The sequence below is a fragment of the Artemia franciscana genome, chromosome 5 (assembly GCF_032884065.1).
Source record: "Artemia franciscana chromosome 5, ASM3288406v1, whole genome shotgun sequence".
Taxonomy (NCBI): Eukaryota; Metazoa; Arthropoda; class Branchiopoda; order Anostraca; family Artemiidae; genus Artemia; species Artemia franciscana.
Genome location: NC_088867.1, coordinates 29,979,660 through 30,007,429, shown reverse-complemented (window position 1 = coordinate 30,007,429; position 27,770 = coordinate 29,979,660). Strand labels below are relative to the sequence as shown.

The 27,770-nt window shown below is 35.0% G+C and overlaps 1 protein-coding gene across 3 annotated transcripts in view; it reads right to left on the bottom strand.

Annotated features, from left to right (window-relative positions):
• Window positions 1-27,770, bottom strand: part of LOC136027241 (kin of IRRE-like protein 2) — a 202,852-nt gene that overhangs the window by 81,475 nt on the left and 93,607 nt on the right. For 2 of the 3 annotated variants that reach the window (XM_065704305.1, XM_065704306.1), the window contains exons 1-2: window positions 27,558-27,690; window positions 4,873-5,003 (exon numbers count right to left, since the gene is read on the bottom strand). In XM_065704305.1, the coding sequence (XP_065560377.1) occupies window positions 4,873-5,003; window positions 27,558-27,603 (177 nt within the window). In that variant the 5' untranslated portion in view covers window positions 27,604-27,690. Of the gene's footprint in view, window positions 1-4,872; window positions 5,004-27,557; window positions 27,691-27,770 lie in introns of those variants that run through there. The other variant, XM_065704307.1, reaches the window with a different exon arrangement.

Below are 27,770 nucleotides of genomic sequence, written 5' to 3'. Positions count from 1 at the left end.
ACCGTATTATTCACAAGACGAAAGTACCGCAAAAAAAAACGATATGGCTAAGCTCTGGCAGCAACAAGAACCTGCAAACCCTACCTATACAGTTTGAGTATTTTAGGCAAAGGATAAAAGGGAAGAAAGGATAAATAAATAGCCATTTACTTGAGGATTGTCACTGCATTTTCTGCTGAATTTGACATAATATATTTCAATTTAAAATAGCTTGGTTCACTATCCTGGTTCATATTTTAGAAGCCATGAGCACAAAGTTTCAATTTTACTTTTCGGGGGGAGGGAGGGGGAAGGAGGTGATTCTTACAAATTTGAACTCAATCAGATAAAAACATAATACTAGTAACAAGATGAAAATTTTCAATAGAATCATCGAATTTTATTTGGAGTGCTTTGTAATCACTCTCTGGAGGGGGGGGGGGGGTCAGCCTTCTATCCCAAAGTTACCATTTTTTAAATAAATATATACATTAACCTTTGGAGGATTTCTATTCCCCTGGCATCATCAAAACAATTTAGAAGTACTGATAGTCTCAAAAAATTCAGCTAAGTTGGTTCGAACTACTTTCAACATTAAAAGATGAAAACTACATCAGGTTCTTTGGTCACCCAAAATCCTGTGGGACACTGCATTTGCACTTGTATCCAAATTGCCTAAAACGTCTGAATGCGTCAAGAGTTCGGCACTTTAGCTTCCCATTTGTAGCATCTATATTTAAAATCTTTATTCCTGTTTTTGTTTTTTTTTCTTGTTTTTTTTTGTTTTTTTTTAACTCGGACAACAACTATGTTACTTTAATAACAAACAATAAAATCAACACATGTTCTCGATTATCACTAAGTTTAGTTTAAATTTCTTAAAGTACGTCTACATTTGGCTTTTTCTGGAAAACTGGGCCAGAAATCTAAGAAATTAAACCAATCAATTCACGCTTTCATGGGGTTTGGCACAAACCACCCTTTTTGGTTGCCACTTGATAGGCTAAGAATCCCCGATTTTATCCAAGTTTTCCAGAGTTTTAAATTTTAAATCTGTCCTGAATTTTTCACAGAAAGTAGTTCTGTTGGATTGTAATTTAATGATTAATTGTGGCTTTAGTTGTTCTCGTTGAAGTTGTCGTGGTGCGGGTAATTGTCGTTGAAGTAATCGCAGTAGGAACGGTCCTGTCTGAAATATCCAGTGTAGAAGTATTTGTGCTGGGAGTAATGGGTGCGGGAGCTCCTAGAGTTATAGTAGTGGTGACTGATGTAGTCGTAGGTTGTAGAAGCAGGAGTCGCACTAGAGATAGTCGGGGTGGCAGTTGGCAGTTATCAACCAAGGAATTATGTGGAAAGGAAAAGCCGTAGAAATGTAGTACTTGTATGAGTCGTGATGGGAGTAGTCGCCAATCGAAATTTTACAGCCAATCGAAATCCCTGTTAGTTTACCTTTTTATGTCAGATAAAGCATAAATGCATGCTATTATTCAACAGTATTTTGATGATACCAGTATGAATCACCAGTTTTGATGGAAGATCACCATTGCTCTTGAAAACCCTAGGAATCCCACTGGGCAAAAGGATTTTTTTTCGACATTCATTCTTAAAGGCTGTCACTTATACAAAACCTTGACATCTTTCAGACTCAAGTCTGGTATTTGTGTTGCGAGAGCAACACTTTGGTTTTGTCCCTTTTTTTTTCTATGCCGCCGATCTCAGCTTATTCCTAGAAACTGGTAAGGGTCTAACCTGTGCGGTTTTTACGGAAAGTGTGGACCTCAGGCCGGATTGATGAATATGATATTAAATTCTGGAAAGCTCCGCAGTGCTCTTGCCTGGGGCCAAAAAGGATGGTTTTTGCTTGTTCACGAGCCAGAGCCTATGGTGTGCGAAGTGCTGTGGAGTTATATAGCCTATGTCAGAGAGGAGTATCTGAAGTTGTGCAGCCAAGCTTTCGTTTCATCAAACTATGTTTCTGCTTTCGAGCGGAAAGCTCTGTTCTAGCCGGCAAGCAGGCAGGCACCACTTTCAAATTGAAAGTGGGCTATAATGTAAAATCTATAATGTTAAATGTACGCGGCAGTTACCCGGCCCCACAGCCAATATATCTTCTTTGAGTAATGAATAGAAAAATTTACAGAAGCAAAAATGTGGCATTTTCCCGCGGGTCCGAAATTGCTGCCATCTATTGTTTCTACCCATTTCTATTCGTAATTTCAGCTGAGTTTATCATTCGGTTTTTTGGACTTGGGATTGCGGTAGAGAAATGGTATCAGATTTACCTAATAAACTTTAAAAGTTCTCTCATTGCTAAAGAAATTGGAGCTAAGCCTTTGTTCCTTTCTAAGTGGTGACGTTAGAAAGTTGGCCTACGGCAAAAAAAAAATCAAATTTTGAACTAAAACAGATAGAATTTTTTTTTTCGATGGCAATCGATAGCTCTTGATGAGCTGATCAAAGTATATGACATCCATTTTTTGGTACAGAAATTCCTTCATGAGGTATACCAGTTTGAAAGTTTCAAGAGGTTAACAACTTCAGTAGTAAGGTATACACTGAAATTAAATCTAGGCCGATACAAATTGTGAGACATATAGAGGACTTGTAAGCAACAGTCGGCTGTTATGTAATAATCACCTTCGGCAATAAGGGGTTGGCAGCTTTTGCTAGTTGGTGTATCTACTCTTTGTTTCCAGTGTATTTGATGGTGAAGCCAATTTCGTTCCAGTGGTAAGACATGTAGGGGACTTGTAAGTAATAATCTGCTGTTAGGCTACAGTCAACTTCAGCGATGAGAGGTTTGCATCTATGCTAGTTGGTGTACCCATTTATTTGTTTCCGGTGAACTTGATGCCTATCACGGGAGAGGGTCGCTTTGACCCTCTCAACCCCGTCTTTTGACGGGAGAATCGGTTCACTTTGGGTGAGAAACGGCTGTTAGCTCATAACCATCTTCGGCAATGAGTGGTTTGCCACTTTTGCTAGTTGGTGTACCTATTATTTGTTTCTGGTATATTTGATGGTTAAACCAATTTGGTTCTAGTGTTAAGACATGTAGGGGACTTGTAAGTAATAATCGGCTGTTAGGCTACAATAATCTTCAGCGATGAGGGGTTTGCAACTTTTGCTAGTTGGTGTGCCCATTTGTTTGTTTCCGGTGAACTTGATGTCTATCACTGAAGAGGGACTTGTAAGTAAGAATCTGTTCGCTTTGGGCTAGATATTTGTGCAAATTGGTGCACATTGTATTCGATCTCTTTAAATCTGACAGAATTAAGTGTTTACGCAACGGGTACAAACGATAACGTAAAACAATGAGGTAGTTTCGTAATAATTAGTGTCACCTATGGTATTTTAATCCTGAAAAGTTACAGATAGCTTTATAATATCAAATAGGTTATATTAGATATTGTTCCAAGTTTTCATCCGCCACAATGTCTACGATTGAACAGGATTAAGTTCAACTGGCTGTAAGGTCAATTTAGTCCCTTCTTTCGATATTATTTTGTAGTTGTTGTTTTTTTCAACACTGAGAAATAGCCTTTGGTCATGTGATAACTGATGGCGTTCCTGTTTGAACATACCTTTTTAAAACTTCGATAGGCTGACAACTTCATCATTTAACTGATAGTGAAGAAACAAGCACAAACAAGAATGTAAAACAATGAGATAGTTTCGTAATAATTAATAGAATGTCATCGATGGTATTTTGATCCTGAAAAGTTAGGAATAGCTTTATAATACCAACTAGATTATATAAGATATTGTTCCGAGTTTTCATTCGTCACGGGGTCTACGATTGAAAAAGATAAAGTTCAACCGGCTGCAAAGTCAATTTAGTCCCTTCTTTCGATACTGTTTTGTTGTTGATTTTTCAACGCTGAGGAATTGCCTTTGATCATGTGATTACTGATCGATAGCGAAGAAACAAAACCAAAGTGTTGCTCTCCCAACACTTTAGACGGCGAAGCCGGACAAAGGTTGCCGCAACACTTCACGTTGCCCGGGCAACGTAGGTCTAGTTTCATTTGTAATAGGGAATGTGCATGTCTATCATAACCTACATACAAGAGGAACTAAGAAGAGGCATTATTCATTTCTTAGAAATTCATCTGTTAAACATTAAAGCTCTTATTCCTTACCGAAATAATCTTGCTTAAGTAGGATATACTTTTATAAGCTGCTTATGTGACATAAAACAGTCATTGAGCTACTTAATTCGAATGTTGTCTACGGTTCCTGCAGAAAAGGATAATTTAGCCTCTCCATCCTAAAAGAGGGACATAAAAATTTAGAGCAAGTAGCAATGACCCAATTTAAGAGGAAGGCTGCTGCCCTGATCAACCCCTCCTCTGTCTATATGCTAAAATATTTTACCCTTCGCTGAAAAGGAAGCTGATAGCAGGAGGCAGAAAGAGTCTCATATTTAACGCATGTTTCGAATTTAAGACAAAATGTATTTTATTTTTTTCGAAATTTTTCGAAAAAAATTTCTTTTTTTCAAAAAAAAACAAATACCAAAAGGCTTAGCAAGAACTGTTACCTGTATACAATTACAGAATGAATAATAAAGGAAACGGTTATCATATTCACATCTATTTTCTTTTTTTAGACTCACCCGTGAGTAATGTTTTCTGTTTCAATATTTTATAGTCATTTCAAGTGTCACGATGCTTTTTACAAATGTTGTCAACTCGAAAATCAGTTAGACTACTGATGGTGACAGCAGTTGACAATTTTCAACTTTTCAATTGTTTCGTATTTTGTAGGTTTTATTGTCCGCATAAGGGCGTCGTCATTTCATAAGGGGTTTGAGTACTTTGGGATGGGTCAAAACATGAATGTTGCAAAAGTTGAATTTGGCTTCACAGGAATGCAATCAAGGATACTTACTCTTCTATCTCTCTGCCATATGCATTGACCACCTTTGTCCTGAACTTTACAAGAAAGGACTACAGACTGCCCAGGATTCACTTCAGTATATTCGGGTTGATTTGAAAATTGTTGTAAGGTATTACCAAACCCTAGAAGAAGAAAAAACATTGATGCACATAAAAAGAATATGGGTACGGTAAGAAACAAACATTATTTCCTGATACATGTGGTTGCAGTACATTTTTCGTTGTTTGCATAAAACTATTTTGATTGTGTGAGGGAGAGCTCTTCAAGGCAATTGGGAAGGGGATCTGATAGGGTGTAACTGGGTAAGAGATCTACTAGATAATTATTAATTTCTTAATCTCCATGAAGTTTATTCCACTTTTGTGTCAATTTTGTTTCTCGTTAGAAATTCCAGAACAGTATCTTTATGGGTTTATTCAATCAAACTTGGGAAAATTCCATCGAATAATTTTTTTGTTCTTCTTGCAGCATAAAGTTCATTTTGGGAAATCTCTTAAATTATAGCCATGGCCATTAATTATCCATTTCTTGTTCAAAAACTAGTTTCCAAGGTTACTCTGGCATTTATTAAAAGACATCAGGCTATGACTCCTTTGCTAGCCCCTATAGATATTACATAAAAAAAAACTAGGGTTTTTTAACTGAAAGTAAGGAGCGACATTAAAACTTAAAACAAACAGAAATTACTCCGTATATGAAATGGATTGTTCCCTCCGCAATCCCTCGCTCTTTACGCTAAAGCTTTTAATTGTTTTAAAAAGCAGAATTGTGGCAAAGAGTCAAACTTTAGCGTAAAGAGCGAGGGATTGCGGAGGGAACAATCCATTTCATATACGGAGTAATTTCTGTTCGTTTTAAGTTTTAATGTCGCTCCTTACTTTCAGTTAAAAAACCCTAGTTTTTTTTATGTAATTTCTGAACGTTTTTGAATTAATGCATGTTTGATTTTGACTCTCCACACGTAAACTATTCAAACGAAATTTGCATATTAATTCCTTTTTTGGCTAAATGGCTTTCTCTTAGTTTTGATCATACGATTTTGAGAAATATGGGATGGGGAAGGAGGCCTAGTTGCCATGCAATTTTTCGGTTACATAAAAAGGCAACTATTAATTTTAATTTTAACGAATTTTTTTATTAGCAAAAAATATACGTAACTTTAGAATTAACTTATGTAACAAACTTTTATATTCTTTAATTATTATTATGTATATGAGGGGGTTTGTACCCTCGTTAATACCTCGTTCTTTACACTAAATCGTAAGTTTTGTCACAATTCTTTAAGAATGACCCCTGAATCAGAAAGGCCGTAGAATAAATAGTTGAAATTACTAAAAATACTTTAGCATAAAGAGCGAGGTATTTATCTCCTCCTAAATGCTAAAGTATTTTTAGAACCCCTCATATGCGTAATAATCTCTGTTCGTTTTAAGTTTCAATGCTACTTCTTCCTTTCATTTGAAAAAACGTTTTCATGTTTATTTTTCATTGTTTTCTTATAGTAATGCTAGAGAATCCTCCGCCCTTTTCATTGAATTTTTCTTCCCCCATGACAGATTCCTCCAAGGAAAGATCCTCCAACATAGCCCCCTCTCCTCAGCCCCACCCCCAAACAAAATAAAATCCCCCTGAAAACGTCTGTACACTTCCCAATAACCATTACTATATGTAAACACTGGTCAAAGTTTGTAACTTGCAGCCCCTCCCTCAGGGATTCTGGGGGAGTAAGTCATCCCCAAAGACATAGTTATTATGGTTTTCGACTATGCTGAACAAAATGGCTATCTCAAAATTTTGATCCGTTGACTTTGGGAAAAAAATGAGCGTGGGAGGGGGCCTAGATGCCCTCCAATTTTTTTGGTCACTTAAAAAGGGCACTAGAACTTTTCATTTCCGTTAGAATGAGCCCTCTTGCGACATTCTAGGTCCACTTGGTCGATACGATGACCCCTGGGGAAAAAAACAAAAAAAAAACAAAAAAACAAACAAATAAACACGCACTCGTGATTTGTCTTCTGGCAAAAAATACAAAATTCCACATTTTTGTAGATAGGAGCTTGAAACTTCTATAGTAGGGTTCTCTGATACGCTGAATCTGATGGTGTCATTTTCACTAAGATCCTACGACTTTTAGGGGGTGTTTCCTCCTATTTTCCTAAATAAGGCAAATTTTCTCAGGCTCGTAACTTTTGATGGGTAAGACTAAACTTGATGAAACTTATATATTTAAAATCAGCATTAAAATGCGATTCTTTTGATGTAGCTATTGATATCAAAATTCAATCTTTTATAGTTTTGGTTACTATTGAGCCGGGTCGCTCCTTACTACAGTTCGTTACCACGAACTGTTTGATTATCAAACAAAGACACATGCATAAATAACTAGGCACAGTTTTGCACAAGTTTTGGAATAACAAATAAGCTGATTCGCTTTAAATTGAAATATAGTAGAATACTTAATAGTCCGTAAAGGAGAGTATATCGAGTTCGAATTTGTAAGCAGTGCAAAATTTCCAAGCTATTAGGGTCTTGTGAAAAAACAGCCTTTTATTTCAAGCTCGGTCTCTTTTAAATTTCTATTGTAGCATAAAGAAAAATACTCCTATACACTTAATTATATATCTGTAATTAAAATACAATAGGAACAAATTAGCATAATAATACCACTTTGAAAATTCTTCTGATTTAAATTAAGTTGGTAGGAGTTTAGTGTGTGTCTTTTCTGCAAAGCCACCCACCTTGAGGTTATTCTTCTCCGGAAAATAGTTACCAAAAAATAATGATATTGGACATAGGCGATTGGGCTCTTAAAAAAAAAAAAAAAAACTACATTTTCTGTGTTCAACGAGGCGTGTATTAGACCTTTCTTTTAATGAAGAGACGATGAGTAATTATAGTAAAGAAAACCCCCGGAATCACGAGAGAAGAACAATAAACGAAATTATTAGACTATAAAAGCTTTCAGGGAAGGGATGTGCAATGGAGGGGCTGCTTGAATCAATCAATTCAGTGAGGGGTTGAATCCATTTTCAAAGAAATATAATTCGATTGCTGGTTGCCGGAATTTTTTGGGGCGATTTGACTAAAACAAGTCTCAAATTCAATTTCAAATATATGTAACTTAACAGTGGTTTAAGACATAGTAAAACGAACCTAGCAAATGTTAGAAAAATGTACTTCAAAATAGAAGATTTGAGAAGTTCATTGGAGGTAACCATATCAATTCTTGCATCTTACTTATAGGAATTCCGCATTACTCCTGGGAACTCCCAAATAACACAATAATTGATATACTCTTACGGGTAGCTGAGGTTGCAAGGACACCGGTGACCAAGTTGTAACCACAATCTACAACATTTTAAGGTTGACTGTTTTCTTCTGGAATAATTGGTAGATTAACTCCATGAAATAAACACTTACGATTCTACTACGATCGAATTATATCGGAAAAATCAATTACGATTTGATTGCAATTTAATTGAACTAGAATCACTTGTAATTATTCGAATAGTCATGCATATTAATGCTTTAGATTGTAACAGAGTCTCCGTACTTTTCGTTGTTTTGTGATAGATGCCATGCATTACATGATCATTGTACAAAATTTCACCATGAGTCTCTTTAAATTTACAAATATCATCATTAGCCTCTCCACCCCAGTCCTCAAACAAATTTAAAGGGGAAGAATAGTCCAACAATAGCATCGCCAGTAGAAATTTATTATCAAGTTTTCACATGCAATATTACCTTTCTGGAGCTGTATCAAAATTCTGAATTACTTTTAATCTCGCTAGATTTCCTCATTATGTGCTAGTTGACGCTTGCAGTATTAAAAAGAAGGTACTTGCCTTTGCTTAATAACTTATAAAATAAAAGGAGTATGGACGGATAGGAAGACAAATCTGTGTACTAAGATTAAAACGTTGAACTCGACGGTTATGACAGTGGTTAAGAATGGCTCTGAAGAGTGGGCGCTTCGAAATGCTGAGGAAGATTCGTTAGATGTATTCTAAAAGGACACAGTTAGAACAGTTTTAGGTCTTGTTTGACTGGCTGCATATCAACCAGTAAACTCTGCGAAAAACATGGTTCGATCCCATTTTTTAAGGTTATAATGAAAAAAAGGTTGAGATGGCTTGGCCACGTTTTACGGGTTAAGTATTGCGGATAACTGAATATTGCGCTTCTTGGCCATCTATCTATGGCCAAATGAAAAGCAGTTCGCCATCGAATGGGGTCGGAAAAGGTCATGAGAAAGTGCTGAAAGGAAATTGAAACTACATGGAAGGGGTAAAAGATTGAAGCTTAGGAGAGGTTGAGATGAAGAAAGAACGTGCGCAGCTGAGTTTGTTTCAGGCGGATGAGTACTGTAGTAAGTTGCTAGTAATAGTAGTAGCAGTAGCGGTAGTAGCATTACCGATCTATTCTTTTGATAACGAAAGAGAAATACAAGTTTCCAAATTGGCTCGTTTTCACTATTATACACAGTCCACTGCAGCAGCTCTGTTTATTCTTATGGACAAATAAAAATTAACTGTGTTGCAGTAGGAATTGTTAAGATTTATGATTGGCAATTTTTCTCAGATAGGTCTCAGAGATATCCCGATGTTTTCTGTAAAATGGTTTTTGTAGTTTTTAGAACTAATAGTTTACTGTCTTTTGTTAGAATTTATTATTTCTGAAGGTCTTTGTTTAAGAAACACAACCGAGTAGGTTGCAGTCATTATTTAAATTGCCATGTAACTTAAAACTAGTTTTCAAAGTTTGGTTTATTTCAATTTTGAGCGGCCTAACTTGCCTAAATCCCCCGGTTGCATGTGCCCCAGATATATATGAGTGGTGTTGACCAACGAGATGGGGGTGCAGTAAAAGCGAGCGAACTGTAACGAGATGGGGGATAAGGCATAAATCAAAAACTGCTGGGGTGCCACCTTCCTGCGTATGCAAACAACCTATACGTAGAAGGGAATGGAAAAAAAAAGGCATTTCTACTCCCAGGAAATCTTGTAAATGATATACGAAAATATACAAACTCGAAAATTCTGTCCGTACCTCTCAAAAAATCTTCTTATAACCCTCTCTCAACATTTTGGATATGTTAACCTATTTACAGCTTATTGCTGATGACCTAGTCAATTTAAATCGCAATTGGGAGGAAATAATAATAATAAAAAAAAATGATAGAGACATAACTGTCTGGGGTGTCAATTGCAACCGAAGAAAGCTATTATTTAGCCGAGGTACAATAGTTAAACCCCTGGTCAATGAAGTGACAGAACCCAACCCAAAGGGTACTTCTTTAAATTTTCGACCTAGCTATTACATCCTGGGTGGTAATCTGCATCAACAATCCAAGAATTTCGCATGATAGCTAGCACGAGCAATGTTAGATGAAGACCACACAGACTGAGGTTACATTAATTTGGAATTTAATGACAAAAAATTGCACACTATAATGTTTTTGGTAGGAGTAAGCAATTCAGAAAAGCAGAAAGATATATACACAACGATTTCAGTCCAACTACAATGAAACGTGATTATCATATATTGTATATAAATATATATATATATATATATATATATATATATATATATATATATATATATATATATATATATATATATATATATATATATATATATATATATATATATATATATATATATAACAAATACAAAGTAGAACAATAGGGAAAATATTTTCTAGACAGTGGAAATCAGTTCTGTGAATATTTCGGCCCTATGTCCAAGGGCCGTCTTCAGCACAATACGAGAACAAGAGAGAAAATATGTATATATAAATAAACTTACATTAAATTGTGAGAATTAAAACTAATAATGTTTTTTTTAATCTTTTAAAAACAGCCCTAGCATCCTTACTTCAACGAAGTTCAACCAGGACTGACAAAAAGAATGAAGTGAGAATATAAATTCATTCAAATTAAAGAGAACAAAGTGATTAAATGCAATTTCTCAGAGCCAACCTTGCATTTTTTGCAGCCTGTCTCAAAGGCCTTTTCGTAGCTGGTTCAATACTATTATAAATCGGTTTAGTAAAATATTTTGTTAGATAATGTATAATTAAATTTGAGTATAAAGAATTTAGTGAGTATTCCCCTAAGTCCCTGTTCAAGGAAATATTATTATTTATTTGTCACTAATTTAGGAAAACAGTCTTCCTTTTCTCCTTCTGTCTCCTTTTTTTTTTGTGCTGTTTTTTTTTCGTTATATAAATATATATATATATATATATATATATATATATATATATATATATATATATATATATATCATAACATAACATATATCTAAAACATAACAGTATTTTCAAATACCGTGGCTTTTTTCCAAAACTAGATCCGAATCTGAACGCATCTGCCGCTGAATATCGTCAGGTCGAAAATGACTAAGTTCTAATAACTATTACTAATGTCCATACACTCACGATACACCAAATAGGGTAAAACAGAAACTGCTACAAGCAATATCTTAAGTAATACATATAAAAAGTATGTTCGGTAAATGCCAACTTTTGCTGTTTAATACAACAAGGATACCTGTCATTGCATCAATCAATTGATTGTCTCATTATAGTCTGCTTTAAGTACCGATTAACCTTCCATAAAGATGTACTACACCCAGAATAATGGAACATAAGAAGCCTTATAATACCCAAATTCTTGTCTTATTGGAATTGGAGACTGTCTCACATTTGAAGAATGAGTGTTATCATATTCACTACCTGTACTACTACATCAAATGGGTATCAAGCACATACGCCCAATCTTTTGTTATATTGATATCACATAGATGTTGTTCAAAGAAGAGGAATATTTGTCCCCCTAAACGAACTTTGTTACAACATAGGTGATATTTTTGACAGTCAACAGTAAGGCTTTGATCCAGACCACCGGAGACTCGCGCGCAGGCCAAATCATAGTCATCCTTGTCGTTAAAATCAAAATCCTACAGTGCCAATTACGAATCCCGTTTGTGATTTCTCGAGTCCATAAAGTTCAGCTTTTGGGTATTTGCCCAATCAGAATCAAGATTTAAGACATATTTTTTGAAAATAGAAACTTGGAACAGCTGTTTTTCTGTCTGTAATATTCAGGGTTTGAACCCCCTGCCCAAGTTTTCGTCTGACAAGAAAGAACGTAACAAAAACTTCATATAAATAAATTTCTTAGGAATGTTCTAAAGTTCTTTTGTTGTAACCCCCCACTCAAAATAAAATACCCCCCAAACTAAATACGAGGGATACGCCCTCGATGAGTTGCAAACAGTTAGGAACAAAATAGCGTTGACACAAGTTTTTCAAAAGAATTTCTAGCCGTTTGAATAGTCCACTTTTGAGCCCCAATCACGACGCTAAAAATCAAGAAAAATGTGTGACTATGGTGTGCCTGGGGCACCCGACAGGCCAGTTGGTTACAAAGCGGTTTGCTAAAAGGGCTGGCTCAGTTATTCAACAGTTTCATATAATTCCTTTGAGATTCGCTTCCAGTACCACCATTATCATTTTATGTATTAGGTATATGCAAGGGTTTACCGGGGGAGGGGCTAGTCAAAGCAGTTGACTTTAGCTTAATAATCCTTGGCATCTTATTTTAAAGTATTAATATTCAAATATTTGAAGGGGCATTATTTTTTTCGAAATGAGGGCTTTCGACAATCTAACTGGGACCTTGAATAAATGGGTAGCCTGGGCATCCTTCTAATTTTGAGAAATATGTGTATGACATGGATTAAGTAGTTAATTTTTCTTTACACATACTATCCATTCAAGTTAATATTGTAGAAAATTCTCCAATAGTTTAATGTCAGACGGGGTGTTGTTGATATTACTGTTTGTATACTGGGCAGTAAAACATATGCAAGGAATTTGGTATACATCTGTTCCATGACCCGATTTATATGAATAAAAAGTTTTTTTCAAGCAAATGGAAAAATCAACGCTAAGAGTTAAAAAGACCCGAAGTTATCCTACATATAAGGAGAGCTGCGATATCCCTCAATCTCCTGCTATTTACGATAAAATCGGAATCCTTTTATTCAACAATGTTTCGAAAATGTGACGGCTCATTTATGTGTATTTTCTTAGTACAATAAAAAAGGGGAGCAATAAATGAGAGGAGACGACCCAATCTCATCCTAGAGTTTGATCTAAAATTTGATCTAATTTTCTCACTAGGGTGGGGTGGTGGGTACGCTCAAAGTATTTTCGCAAAAAGAGCTGTTCATGGCACGAAGAAACGAAAGACATAGACTATAAAATTCTATATTATCGCCTATTCTGTAGGCTCAGGCTCAAGGGCAAGCGAAAATCCTTTTTTTTTGCCCTAGGCAAAAACTGTGCATAGGTTTTCAGAATGTAATTTCATATTCAGCAATCCAGCCTAAAGCCCCCACACAAACTTTCCATATAACAGCTGAGGATGGAATCTTACCACTTACTAACTGTAAACTAAAATTGATGGCATAGGAAAAAACTAAAATGTTGCTTGTGCGACACAATTAATAAGGGTAGCTATTATGAACTAGAATACATTCAATGGATAATATGACTGTGCTCAATGATGTGACAAGCCCTCTGTCATCCCCTATTTTTTTTTGAAATTTCAGCTATAGTGCAAACAACATGTTTAAAATTTCAATGAGAACGGTCTGCAACATTGCTGGTCTGAAAGTCTAAGGTTAAAGGTATCAATCTATTTGGATGCTTAGTTTCTTTTCAAAAGGAAAGTAACTTTTTTGCACTCTTATTTAAGCTATTGTTACGCTAAGCTGGGATGTTTAGACTTTAATTGAATGCAGTTTGGTGATATTTTCTTTTCTTCTTCTCACGTACAAGGCCTGCATAATCCTGAATTGTGAGTGGGATCAAAAAACAAACTCTAATGTATTCAAACGTAAATTAAATGAATCATCATACGGCTCAGCCGCGCATTAGACAACAAGTAATTAAATTAAACATTAGCAAAAAAGAAGGTAATGTGAATATAGTAATTAAAGACCGCAAGGTAAGGTAATTCTTAATCAGTCAAACTCAGTGTACAATCATGGACTCAGGTGTTGAGATCACACATTTATCAGTTTTTATTCATCTCGCTTATGCAGCAGTATATTTTTATTTTGCCTATTTTGCCTTTAATTTCCGTTTTCTTTAATAGATATATCGACATTACCATAGAATTGCCTTCATGGCTCCACAATAAACGTCGGTTACTACAAGGACGACACTCCCTTTCCAACATACACGAAAAAAATAGTCCAAGAAATTAAAACTTTGTCATTATTGATATTTATGGGTTCTTGTAACACGCTAGTGATCTTGGAAGACAAAAAGAGAACATTTCTAGAGTTAGAACAGTGACGTAAAGAATTAATTCCAGTTGCCAGTTAAAATTATAAGAAGCAATGAATAATATAGCAAATACACTAACATTAAGTCTTTTATTAAAACACACAAAGGTGCAAAGTTGCGCAGTTTTCGAAAGAATATGGCAATTTCCCAAAATGGAGCTCTTTCATCACAATCTATTTCCCTCAATCTAAATTTAGTTTATGCTTCCCCTTTCCATCTATCAGAATATACCAATTGCACAAAGTTCAAGAGCCTTATACAGAGAGCTTCAAGTTCCATGATTGATCTTATTGAAACAGTAGTCATAGAATATTAACAGAGGGCTCACTTAAACAAGAGTGCAGCTTTAACGAATAGACCGGGGGTATATAGGAAGGGGATAGCCTCTTTCACCTTCAGGATACTTCTCAATATGACATTACAAATAGAAATAACGTACATTCTTTTCAAATGAATGTAAAATATGGCGTTAAGATTAAAACCAACAGAAATTATTCTGCATACGAGAGTTGCCATCACCACTCTATGCCCACTCCTTAGACTAAAGTTTGTCTTTTTGTTTATTGAAAGTATAGTTAGCATCTTTTATGCAATGAAACTGTAGCGTACAGGATTGAATATATAAGCGATCCCTGTCAATAGAAACATAATTCTAAAATAGAACATTCCAGTAACCAGTAACATGGGCTGTGAATGCAATAAAAAAACTTTTATAAAAATGTTTTATGCTGATTCCAAGTATGCAAAATCCACAACTTTAAATTTGAACTGACACATTCATTAGCAAAAACAAGTTTGCATAATTCTGTACTGAGGGGACGATGGCAGAATTATTGTTTAACCAAAATTTGCACTAACGATTTTACTCATCCAAAATTTTGCAAACTTTTTTTTGTCTCTGAAAGCAATGAGACCAGCTCGGATAGACCCATCGTTTCGTGCAATGAACTCGAAATTCACACATCAATAAAGGTCCTTTCAAGTAAGGAACTGTAAAAATAAGACTTTCTATTACAAGCAAAGGGCTTCAAAGTTGTATCTAAGACCCATAATTACGATTTACTTTCTATTTACAGATATATTGTTTCCCTGTGTTTCATAGAAATGAAAGCAGCAGCAGTTCTCAGCCGCCTTATTAAAAATTATACCATAACCGAATGGGATTAATTTTTTATTGCCCCTACAAAACGAATTTAAGGATATATCCGTCTCTTGCATGCTTGTTCAATGTCAGAATTATAACGGAAATATGGCTTTTGAATAACCAAAATTAATATATAATAATATCATTCACCTCACAAAATATTGAAGTTGCTAGGAAATAATACACTAAAGGCTATCTACTTTTTTCTTTAATTTCGCTTTAACTTTAAATTAAATTAATTAGTCACCTTGTTCACCTCTACGCACAACGGTTGACACTGGGATAATAAGTCACCCTATCTCTCTTAAAATACTACTGGTCTAATATTGAAGCTATTTTGCTTTTGATTCTTCATTCCTAAATATTTCTCCAAATAAAATCAATATAAAATATTTGGAACAAATATTTCTCCCCTCATAGGCTGTTTAAAGGGGTAGAAGTTAAAAGAGAACAACTATCAATTCCAGGACATGCTTTTATATACAACTTTAGTCAATTAATTATAATTGGATAGAAATAACAAGTAAGTAAAGAAATGGGTTACCGATTCGACGGAGATGACCACTTTATATATCGCGTACACTATGTTGCGCGTGTCATACATAGCAGAAGCATGCTGCGATAAGCAGCTTGCCAAAATTTGTGTAAGGAGGTAAATATGGTATAAGGAGTACCATGCGGGAGGAACAAGCGGGACTTAAGGTTATACACTTGGTGGCGGACAATGGATGGCCCCTTGGAATAATGACTGTCAAGATGTTACAAAAATATATTTCAAGTAAAGCAACATCAGGAAACCGTGAGTGCGTGTTATAAAACATAAATGTTTTCCTCTAAATGAAACCTGACCCACATAGTGCAAAAACCTTCGTAATTTCTGATTTTTCACAGATCATATGTATCGCACGCTTTTTAAGGAAAAAATGTCCTACCAGCGATTCAGGAGGTTAATTTACGAGCCCTGTTTCCGTTAACTTATAAATTTTGGTCACGCTTTGTCGGGTAATTCCGCTGAGGATAGTTTATTAATCGAATTTCGTCTATCATTTATCTTATAGTGAGCCTCCACCTATAATGTTTCCCTGAAAATTCTTCAGTTTTCATTTTAGCCTGACTTTTCAATTGCATGTTATCAACGAGGTTTCGGAAAATGTCCAAAGTTAAACATATTTATCAGACTCAACATATTTGGCAAAAAAGAAGCCAATTAGAACTGAAAGTCTTTTACTTAAACAAAAAATAACTGTCAGTTTTTAACACATTACATGGTTGCCTAACTAATTTCACGTTTGTTATAAAAACGAAACAAGCGGAAAGCACAAAGATAGAGTTTTTGCGGAGTTTTGCATCAAAATTGTTATATAGGGCAATCGATTCACCCAGTGTAAAGCTTGTGTCTACTTATTTTGTATACCGTAGAATATTCAAAAACTGTATTCCGTTCTTGAATCTCATCCCATGCTAGCCGGGACCTTGTGACCTTTTCCTTGCCTCTATATGCTGCTTAGTAAAGATATTTTAGAATATTCAACGAAATGTCACAATTTATTAATTCAGGAAGAACTAAAGTTTTGAACTGATTACATTAAAAGAAAAAAAAAAAATACTATTTAGATACTTGAGGCCCTATGCAAAATGGAGAATTTCCCTAGCCTCTTGACGGAAACTTTTCATAATTTGACAAGGAAATTTTTCTTTTTTCTAAAGAAAGTAAACGATTAAATTGGACACAAAGGATACACAAAGTGCTAAAGACACGATTCATTAATTGCATGCGTTACTACGATGTACATCTGATCGCCCAGAAACTTTAAGGATTTTGTTGAGTCCAATCTTGCAAAGGATTTAGGTATAAAATCCCGCCCCCCCCCCAAGACCCTGTTAATAATTTTCGCACTAATTGAAATTATACACCTCTCAACACATAAAATTGACGGTCCCTTCCGGTCAAATTGTTATATATTATGGATATTATATAACGGATTTGCCAATTATGAATTCTGTCATCTAACACACTTCCAAAATCATAAGTTTTCGTTTTCAATATCGAAATTTGATATTCAACAGTTTTGTTAGTTTGGTATTCAACCTACTATTTCAAATACTTTTCAAATTCAGAATACTATCACTATTTCACCCGTGGAAAAAATTTCCCACTGAGAGATTTTTTTGGGGCGGGTGGAGGAAAGTTTCCCTATGGGGGTTTTTCATATTATGAATTTGATTTATTTATTTATTTATTTCCCTCAAAAAATGAGGAGTAAGCTACAATATAAATATAAAGAAAAGACAAATGATAACGTTTACAATAAAAAAATATCAAATATTAATCAACACTTAAACAGAGAAAAAAAGATATAAAAACACTAGCTAAATAATTTAGCCTATAAATCATCAAGAGCCAGAACTGTTACGAAAAAACGGAAATAAATTGTGGCCTAAAAGGATAATTTTCGCCCTATCTTCAAATGTTTTAGATTTTTTCTTTATACAGACTACAGGATCCTTCACTTTAAGCTTTAAAACAATCTCAGTGTTACTAAAAGAAAGGGGGAAACCAAGTAAAAATTTGCAAAATTTAAAATAAGAAACTCTAATGGGCGAAAGATCAGAAGGTCTGAAATTACGGAAGAGAAGGGACGGGAACAATACGTGAGGCAGAGCAACAGCGCTATACATACAACCAAGGACGTCTCGACGGTAAAGACCCCGAAAACGAATTAAAAGACGCCTTGCATAGTTTCATCTGAACATGATGAACCAGGACTGGTTTAAAATCTCTTTTCGAAGCAGCATAAGGTAATCCCAAATAAGTGACTATCCAAATAAACGACTATTATCCTTGTCCGACTCTTTGCATATATGATCAAAATAAGTTAATTAAGTAATTTATATAAATGTAGGATAAAGGACAAATTTATTTAATGGGGAATTAACTCTACTGTGGAAAGCCTGATGCTTGAAAAAATACAAGTTAGTGTTCATCGGTTCAGTGCATTATCGTGTTTTTCGATTTATGGACTCGATTTACTTTTGTAATAGTTTTTCTTTTAGTATTAATAAATTGATTGATTGATTGATTGATTCCACAAAAAAGGGGATTTTCCGCAAGGGAATTTTCTGGGGACAATTTTCAACAGGGAATTTTTCCACAGAGGAGCTGTTTTTACAGGGGGGGCTTATCCTGGGTAGAAATATCCCTGGAGGGTAAAGAATACGGGACTGGATTTTACAGTCCCTACCGGTGGTGCTGATTGCCGTTTCATGACCCTTCAGCCAGAATCTACAATGGAGGGTTGCGGCCAGCCATCCTGTGCTTTTGCACACACTTACTGTTTAACTTCCCCAGATTTCTCCAGGTACACATATAGAGCTGGGTTGACTCTGGCTAAAATCAGTATCGTTACTAGCCAAAATGTTGGGGGGGCAAGAGATTTTACGAGCCGACTGGTCATTTTTACCGACTATTTTCTGTCAATAATTAGCATAATATCCATTTCGAATGCAAGACGCAAAAGAACTGCACGAGTCGGTAAAACCACTGCCTTTACCAACCAAGATTTAGATTTCGGTACATAGCCTATCACATCACTATTTTAATGCTGTTTTATTATAACCAAATGGAAAGTTGTGGCACCATCTGTAAAATCACGACAGGAGTCGGTAAAACGGCTGTATTTACGACCAAGTTCGAAATTTCTATAGATGACATATTAGTATTTTCGTGGTCTTTATTGAACCGAACAAAGAATTTTACCGACTTATTTTTTTCCCAAGTGACTAAAACACTTGGGGGAAGGAATCCTCACCCATACTTGAAGACCCTGGCTACGCTTACAGTCATTCCCCTGATCCCTGTTTCAAACCAAATAACCAGTGACCCAAGAACCCTAACTCCTGTAGCCTACTCACTGACAAAGGATCTCAAGTCTAGCGTGCTAATTACTCGGCTAGGGTGCCTCAGTTTGTGGAGGGAATTTTTCAAATACTTTTAAATCCAAGATTACGACCATTATTGATACGTGGGGGTGGATTTTACATAAAGAGGAAAGGGTTTAGGTTAAGAAAATGAAACTTTCAGGGATGGGTCTCTAGGCTAAAGTATGTCCCGGGAAGGTATTTTAAAGTACCCACCTCCACTCCTTCTCCCTCTAGAAGGCCCTGAAATTTGCCTACATGACAGGTCTATACCTATTGCAATTTTGACAAAACAACATTTTACCTTAAATTTTCAGTTACTAGTTACTTTTTTTCTGCCTTTAGTTCTGAAAATGCAATTCCTGTTATTTGAGTAGAATTTTGAGCCATATCAAGTTTTTTTTTTAAATTTAGGAAATATATTTGCATATCTTTAAAAGCATTTAAAAGCTATTTCATTGTTACATTATTTAGAACGATCTTGAACAAGGAAAGAATAATGAAATATTGTGAATTTCATTTTGGTTTCCCTTCCATACCACAAGAAAACCGTGAAAAGTACGATAAGAGTATTTACATTTAAACGACGCATTGCCATGTTTTATAAATATAAAATCTAATTCAAGAAAGTAGCCACCTTTGCATCCAACAGAAATAAAAATCTCTTTCCACATAAATAGAATAAACATTTATCTCGAGCTTGCTACGTTTAGTAGGAATCAAGGGTGCTTTTCAACGCTTGAAAGATTCCACAGTTTCGCTTCACCTCCGTCCATTCCAGTGCAGACACTATAATTCATTGTATAAGAGCTACTTTCGATCTTACTGAATTATCCATGAGAGGGGGAAGCAAATCTTATTGCCCTCTGGTGAAGCTTGAACTTTTGCGTTTTTTGCCGGCCAGCGGTCATTAGCCCAGCCTTTTTCTAGTGTAAACAAAAAAAATATGATGGGAAAGAGTTGCCTTGATGCTAGGATGTACGGGTCTCTTTGCAGACCATCAGGACTTTCCCGTTAGGTCCTCATGAAATGGTCGCAAGTGTGTTACAAACAACGAAACAACATCCGTCAGTGGCATTCTGCGAATGATAAAATAGAGAAAAGCCGATTTTTTCATCGGATTTAGTTTTAACTGTAACTATTGATCGATTGCTTTTATTTAGTTCTATAAGATGAAATCTTTGCAAAGGATCAATTTGTATTATATTTGCTGGGTGCCCAAAGAGTTTCTTCAAGTCTCGAAGACATTGTTTTCCGTATTGAATTATAAGACATTTTTCTATAAGACTTCGATAGAATTCATATGCTGCTTTTATCACGTTTGATAAAGGAATTGTTGGATATTCAAAAAAATATTCTAAATTTTTTCATATATTTTTTTGGATATGCTAAATTTTCTGTAATGACTTTGTACACCAAAAAGCAACAAACATTTCTAACTGACAGAATGAGGAAAATGTACACCCAGAGTTTTTTTTAAATATTAAAATCCTTAAGTGGTTATTAAAGTAAAACAGTTCTAAATAGGGATGGAACCTTTTTATTGACAGTGAATAGATATAAAACTATTTAACTGGATATTTCGAACACATATACAGTGCTCATTATCAGCAGTAGAGTTTTACTGCTGATGATGAACACTGTATGTGTTTGAAATATCCAGTTAAATAATTTTATATCTATTCACTGTCAATAAAAAGGTTCCATCCCTATTTTGAACTGTTTTACTTTCGTCATGGAAAGGCAGTGTGGTCTTCGAAGTTATCTAAGTGGTTATTAGTTTTCTTTAACAGTGAAAAAACAAGGTGACCATAAACTATGAACAAAATCTAAATTATGCTCCCCCAGAATACATACATTTTGAGCGAGAGTTTCTGCAAGTTTAAAACATCAAAATAAAACACGGTAATTTCTTTATACGAATATCGTTGTGCATGGTTTGTTGTCTTAATTTTTTTTCATTTCTAAACTTGTTAGGACAGTCTTAGAACTGAAAATTATGATAATGGAAACACAACTTATACCATAGTGTTAGTATTGCCCTTATAACCTACGATTTCACATCATTTATCAACGGTATGTTGATTTAGTGAGTTTGTTGCGGAAACCGAAATTCCCAAATATACAAAAAAAAACTACAGACAGCATGCTCTTTGTTTTTCAATATATACTGTTAAAAAAAGAAAAAAAAGCAGCCCAAAATTGTGTTATTGTCTTCGCTGATACGAGTTTTTCTTGAAGTATAATCCTTTTCAAACTCTTTCTATCTATAGATTTCATTTAGGCCTATTCATCGAAAAACTTGTCGCATGAAAAAACATGAAAATCAAGAACAAACGATTGAAAAAAAAGACAAATGAACCGAAAAATAAATAGTGAACAATAACATAAAACACACAGCAAAACAGACACAACTACTGTGTTATAATTGGGCCCAATTTGGAAATTTAGCTACGTTTTAATTCTTTATCAGTAGCCAGAGAGATACCTGGTTCATGGTTGGTCATTCTATGTTTTTGAGTTACTAGCGTATTTCTGTACCAGGCTGGTAAATGTACTGAATATTTTATGAAATGGAATAGGAGCTATGAATGCCCCGATCTATGACTAGTCTGATTTTTTTGAATTTCCAGAATGATGCCCCTTTCAAAAATCATGTGCGTCGGATGGTGCGTACCCCATGTGTGGGAAGTTTACTACGCGCACTGCGTGGTACGAAAAACCCCAGAGTAGCATCTTGCACTACATTTGGAATAGGCAGGTCTTTTGAAAGTATGACCAGTTGGATATTAAGGATTGGAGATAAATAGAAAACATTGGAAAGCTAAATATCTGATTCTGCAAATCCTAAGAAAAACAACACACCCATGTCATTTTCTAAAACAACCTAAATATTACGACATCCACTTGCACAGAATAACAGCACACTTTACACATAAAATGTGCTACTATAATGTAAGAGTACTTTGATGTCCTTTACCTTATTGAACTGGAACAATATGCTTCAGTAGCTCAGATATAAGACTCACGATTTATAGGACTAGGCACAAATACGAAACCCCATTATTCAGCTACATTTATTAGTCACCAAATTGTGATTCGTTTAGAATTTATGCTGGACAAAACCTATAGTTTATCAGATGGCCTCATATCAGAAGGCTATACTTAGCCTTACTGACCTGAGCAATATCAAAAAGCAATTTGTCTAAATTGGTGTTGAGCTTTCGTTGCCCATAGGTTTTACTTCACATTTATGTCGTTACTATTGCAATTTTTCTGCTGCATTATTGTGCACATTTCATATTCGTACACATTCGTAGCACGTTTCATGTGTCAAGTGTGCTGTTATTTTATGCAAGTGGATATCGAGTCACTCCTTACTAAATGTCGTTACCACGAACTGTTTGGTTTTCTTCAAAATTGTGTTAATCATTTATTTCCGTTTACAAGGTTTTCTAAACGTGAAGCCGAAATGTTCAGATTATTATTATAATGCATACATTTTCACTGTCTTTATTAAAAGTTTTATCGGTTTGTGTAAATTTTCATTTTACTTGATCATTTTCCGAAATCTTTTTTTTTTCTTACTGTAAACTATGAAAGAGTCACCCTTCAGATTGTATAGCCTATATGTAAGGACAGTGTTGTTGAAATAACAATTGATTTTGTTATTTTGAATTTAAACATATCAAAAACGAGTTAATAATTCTGTTTATTCATAAAATCATGCTAAGTGGGAGAGACCTAAGAATCTTCCCCATTTGGTGGGTTATTCACTCCAGTCCATCGGTCAACTTGTACATAACGGTTTCTAATCGCACATACATTCCACTAAATTAGCTCTAACGAAGTTGACAGAACCAACAAAGAGAACGACCACAACATAAACAAGCCTTGATACAAATATTGGTAATCCTTCTATTTATCCTTTCACCCTGCATCCCTCACGTGAGACTTTCTCATGTAGTAAATTAAGCAGAAAGATGTTAAAACTTCAGTAGCTTCTTCTGTGCATGAGAAACTCGAAATAGACCCAATGTCTTATTTCAATAAATCATAATGCTTAAGCATTCGTGAAACATCGCATCCTTTCTTGAAAGAAGGGATTAAACAGTAAAGGAAAGTCAACAAAATAAAGAGTGACCCGAAAGGAGAATCGACTAAATCTTGCAACAGCTGCAACTTTATCAATTTGAAAAGCCGACTTAAAAAAGATTTGATCAGAAGTGCTTTTTCTTATTAGCATTAGATCTTTTGGATTTCTTCGCAAAGATTTTTTTTTACTTTAGTATCTGGAGCAATAATAACAGGATATCATTATAGCGTGTTTTTGTAATTTTTCACTGTGTGACCTCAAAAACTAATTTGAGTGCTTAAAACTCTTTTAATATGGCACAAGGAAAAACAAAATGAAAGAAAAATGACAAGGGACTAAAGAAGAACAAAATAAAGTCTACCTTTAGTCTAAGCTCTTACAGAACCTTTCCTAAAAACATGCTGGCAAAACCGTGAGGGTAAATTCTACGCTAAAACTCCGGCAAAATTGGCTATTTTATGGCTATTCTAAACATCCAGCATTTGGGAAACAGCCTAGGAAGGGGGTCAACTTCTCCTTTAATGGCGAATAGTTCACAAAATATGAGTTGAAATGCAGAGTACAATATATTAACCACACAAATACAAATACTGATTTTGAAAATTCATTATTGCTGATAACGTAGACAGTGTTCCGTTGCGAATGTGGTCCAAAATATTTTTTGAACCAACTTTATTCATCTTCTTAAGAAATAGTATTTTTGTAGTCGTTATATTTACAAAAGAATACACAACTTGTACATGATTTGTCTTCTCCACGGGGCTCAAGGTACTATATATATATATATATATATATATATATATATATATATATATATATATATATATATATATATATATATATATATATATATATATATATCCTTAATATTATTAGCACTATTATACTATTATTCCATTTACAGTAGCAGTCTCTTAGGTCAAACACATTTAACTCCTTGCTGAGAATCACTGTTTATTATTATGAATTGGTAAAGAGAATAAAAACCAAGTTGTTGGGAACATATTTTGAAGAAGTAATCCTTTAAGATAGCAAATCGTTATCTTTTTATATGTTATTTAATGCTAGTCTAATATTCAAACCAGAAATATTCCACCTTCTTGCTTTTCTATGCCTTTAACTTCGGCAAACCGATCGTCAAATTTTGTTTTGAAGAGTCTCGAAGAAAAAAGAATAATACTTGAAACAATTCAATTTTTCAATTACAACTTATAATAAAGGTCGGTTAAGAGGGAATATTACTTTCACAATTAACCTTGAAACAAAAGCTTAAAAAATAAAAATCTTAGTTAATGTGCTTAAAGTAGACATTTATGTTTACTTTCGTTCTTCTTCAGGCTTGTCTCGCTATGGTCTTCGCAAGTAAATTATTTAGAAAATGGGTAAGGGGGACAGACAAAATTTCACCATTCGCCATCCCTAGAAGACACAAATAGTTGAAAATTAGGATTATTTTTAGCACTTACTTAGTGTTCAGGTTTTCTTTCTGTTTCTGAAAATTTAACTCGCCTAGCGAAAAATTCTGAAAGTTAAAAAAAAAAAATCAGTGCCCTGGAGTAGAGGAGAGTTGAAAGTGGTATGTAGAAAAATCACATCAGGCTAGCGATAAGTCAATACCTACACTTTGCCATGTTATAATATAAGTTATACACATTCAAAGTAATAAGTTAGGTCATTTACGAACTTTAATTCCCATCTGAATCGTCAGACTCACATTGGCCCACAGAGGTCATCACAAGAAAAAAGCTGGGATAGAATTATCTCTCTACTTCAAGAAAACTCCAATGTGGATTTCTTCATTTTAATCAAGCATAACTAATACATGCATCACCAGGCTGCAATAGGGTCCACGGTTTGGTTGAATCCACTTTATTTGTTTCTTGTTTACCATTTGGGGGATGGGTCTTAAAGAACCAAATTACTCTTCAACAGGTCATCTCAAGGGCTGAATATATCTTCAAATCTTGACAAATGCTCAGACAGCAGCTTAGCCAGGGAGAAGGCTTAATGACGTAAACCCTGATGCCAAAAGAAAAAAATGTGCATTGTTTTAGTTTGTTCAATGGGTAAAGAACATTCTTTTTTCTGAAGTTACACTATTGTTAGGAAGGTTAAGACTGAAAAGAACTCAATTTTTGCCTTGTTGAGGGAATTTCATCTTTTTGGAACCCATTTCATGGGATTTTGAGCCTTCTCGATATGCCTCCAACTGACATCCATACTCTCTCGAGCTGCATAACTGCGCAAAGTTCTATTTTAGTGGTGGTAAGATTACTTAAACCCTTTTTGAGGCTTCCACGAGGGGATCTAGGCTATTTCTAAAAGGGGACACAATCCAAAAAAAACGCAAAATAATCCGAATATATGAGGGCATTCATGTCATTGTTCGCATAATCATATAAATCTATGTTACCAAATCAAGACTTGGGGAAAACAGGGAGCACGTGACCGAGCCCCCTCTCCCCGTTTGGGTCTACCTGGTTCAATCGGTTAAAAATTGTACTATAGCTGTCCCCTCCCAATTTTTCTAACATAAAAATTTCTTTTACCTTACATTTTTACGCCCCTGTGGTCTACCTGGCCCCCCTATTATGAGGACTAAAACCGGTACTGGTGAGTTTGATACCCGCATTATCAAACAGTTCGTGGTAACGAACTGTAGTAAGGAGCGACCCGGCTCAATAGTAACCAAAACTCTAAAAAATGGAATTTTGATACCAATAGCTACATCAAAAGAATCGCATTTTAATGCTGGTTTTAAATATATAAGTTTCATCAAGTTTAGTCTTACCCATCAAAAGTTACGAGCCTGAGAAAATTTGCGTTATTTTAGAAAATAGGGGGAAACGCCCCCTAAAAGTCATAGAATCTTAACGAAAATCACACCATCAGATTCAGCGTATCAGAGAACCCTACTGTAGAAGTTTCGAGCTCCTATCTACAAAAATGTGGAATTTTGCATTTTTTGCCAGAAGGCAGATCACGGATGCGTGTTTATTTGTTTTTTTGTTTTTTTGTTTTTTTTTTGTTTTTTTCCCCAGGGGTGATCGTATCGACCCAGTTGTCCTAGAATGTTGCAAGAGGGCTCATTCTAACGGAAATGAAAAGTTCTAGTGCCCTTTTTAAGTGACCAAAAAAATTGGAGGGCACCTAGGCCCCCTCCAACGCTAATTATTTTCCCAAAGTCAACGGATCAAAATTCTGAGATAGCCATTTTATTCAGCGTAGTCGAAAAACCTTATAACTATGTCTTGGGGGACGACTTACTCCCCCACAGTCCCCGTGGGAGGGGCAACAAGTTACAAACTTTGACCTGTGCTTACATATAGTAATGGTTATTGGGAAGTATACAGGCGTTTTCAGGAGGATTTTTTTGGTTTGGGGGAGGGGTTGAGAAGAGGGGGATATGCTGGGGGAACTTTCCTTCGAGAATTTGTAATGGAAGAAGAAAATTTCCATGAAGGGAGAGCAGGATTTACTAGCATTATTAAAAAAAAAAACAATTAAAAAATAAAAGTGAAAAAGCTTTTTCAGCTGGAAGTAAGGAACAGCAATAAAACTTAAAACAAACAGAAATTATTACCAATTAAAAGTTCTAGTTGCCTTTTTAATTAACCAAAAAATCGGGGGGCAACTAGGCTTCGTCCCCCGCTCTTTTTTTCTCAAAAACATTCGATCAAAGTTATGAGAAAGCCATTGAGCCAAAAAAAAAAAAAAAAAATATAGAAATTTCGTTTTGATTATTCCTCTGCGGAGAGCCAAAATCAAAACATGCATTGATTCAAAAACGTTCAGAAATTAAATAAAAAAAACAAGTTTTTTCAACTGAAAGTAAGGAGTGACATCAAAACTTAAAACGCACAGAAATTACTTCGTATATGAAAGAGGCTGCTTCCTCATCAACGCCCCGCTCTTTACGCTAAAGTTTTTTACTGTTTTAGAAAGAAGAATTGAGAGAAAGAGTCAAACTTTAGCGTAAAGAGCAGGGCGTTGATGAGGAAGCAGCCTCTTTCATATACGAAGTAATTTCTGTGCGTTTTAAGTTTTGATGTCACTCCTTACTTTCAGTTGAAAAAACTTGTTTTTTTTATTTAATAATTATAAAAGGTTGAAAAGCATTTGGCATCACTAATACGGAAGGAAAAACTTACCAATTAACATTAAGCTAAAAATAAAAAATCGGAACTCCATATCCATGCCAACAGGTAGCCTAATGCTTTTCCACTTTCAACAACTGTTTCTTTTACAGCTGCTTCAACAGCTCTGAAGCTGAGCAGGAAGATTTGGAGGTTTTGCTCCGCCGCATCAGATATGCGAGTAATGGCCCACACACTAGGCGGAGCCTTTGAACTAAGGTTTTTATT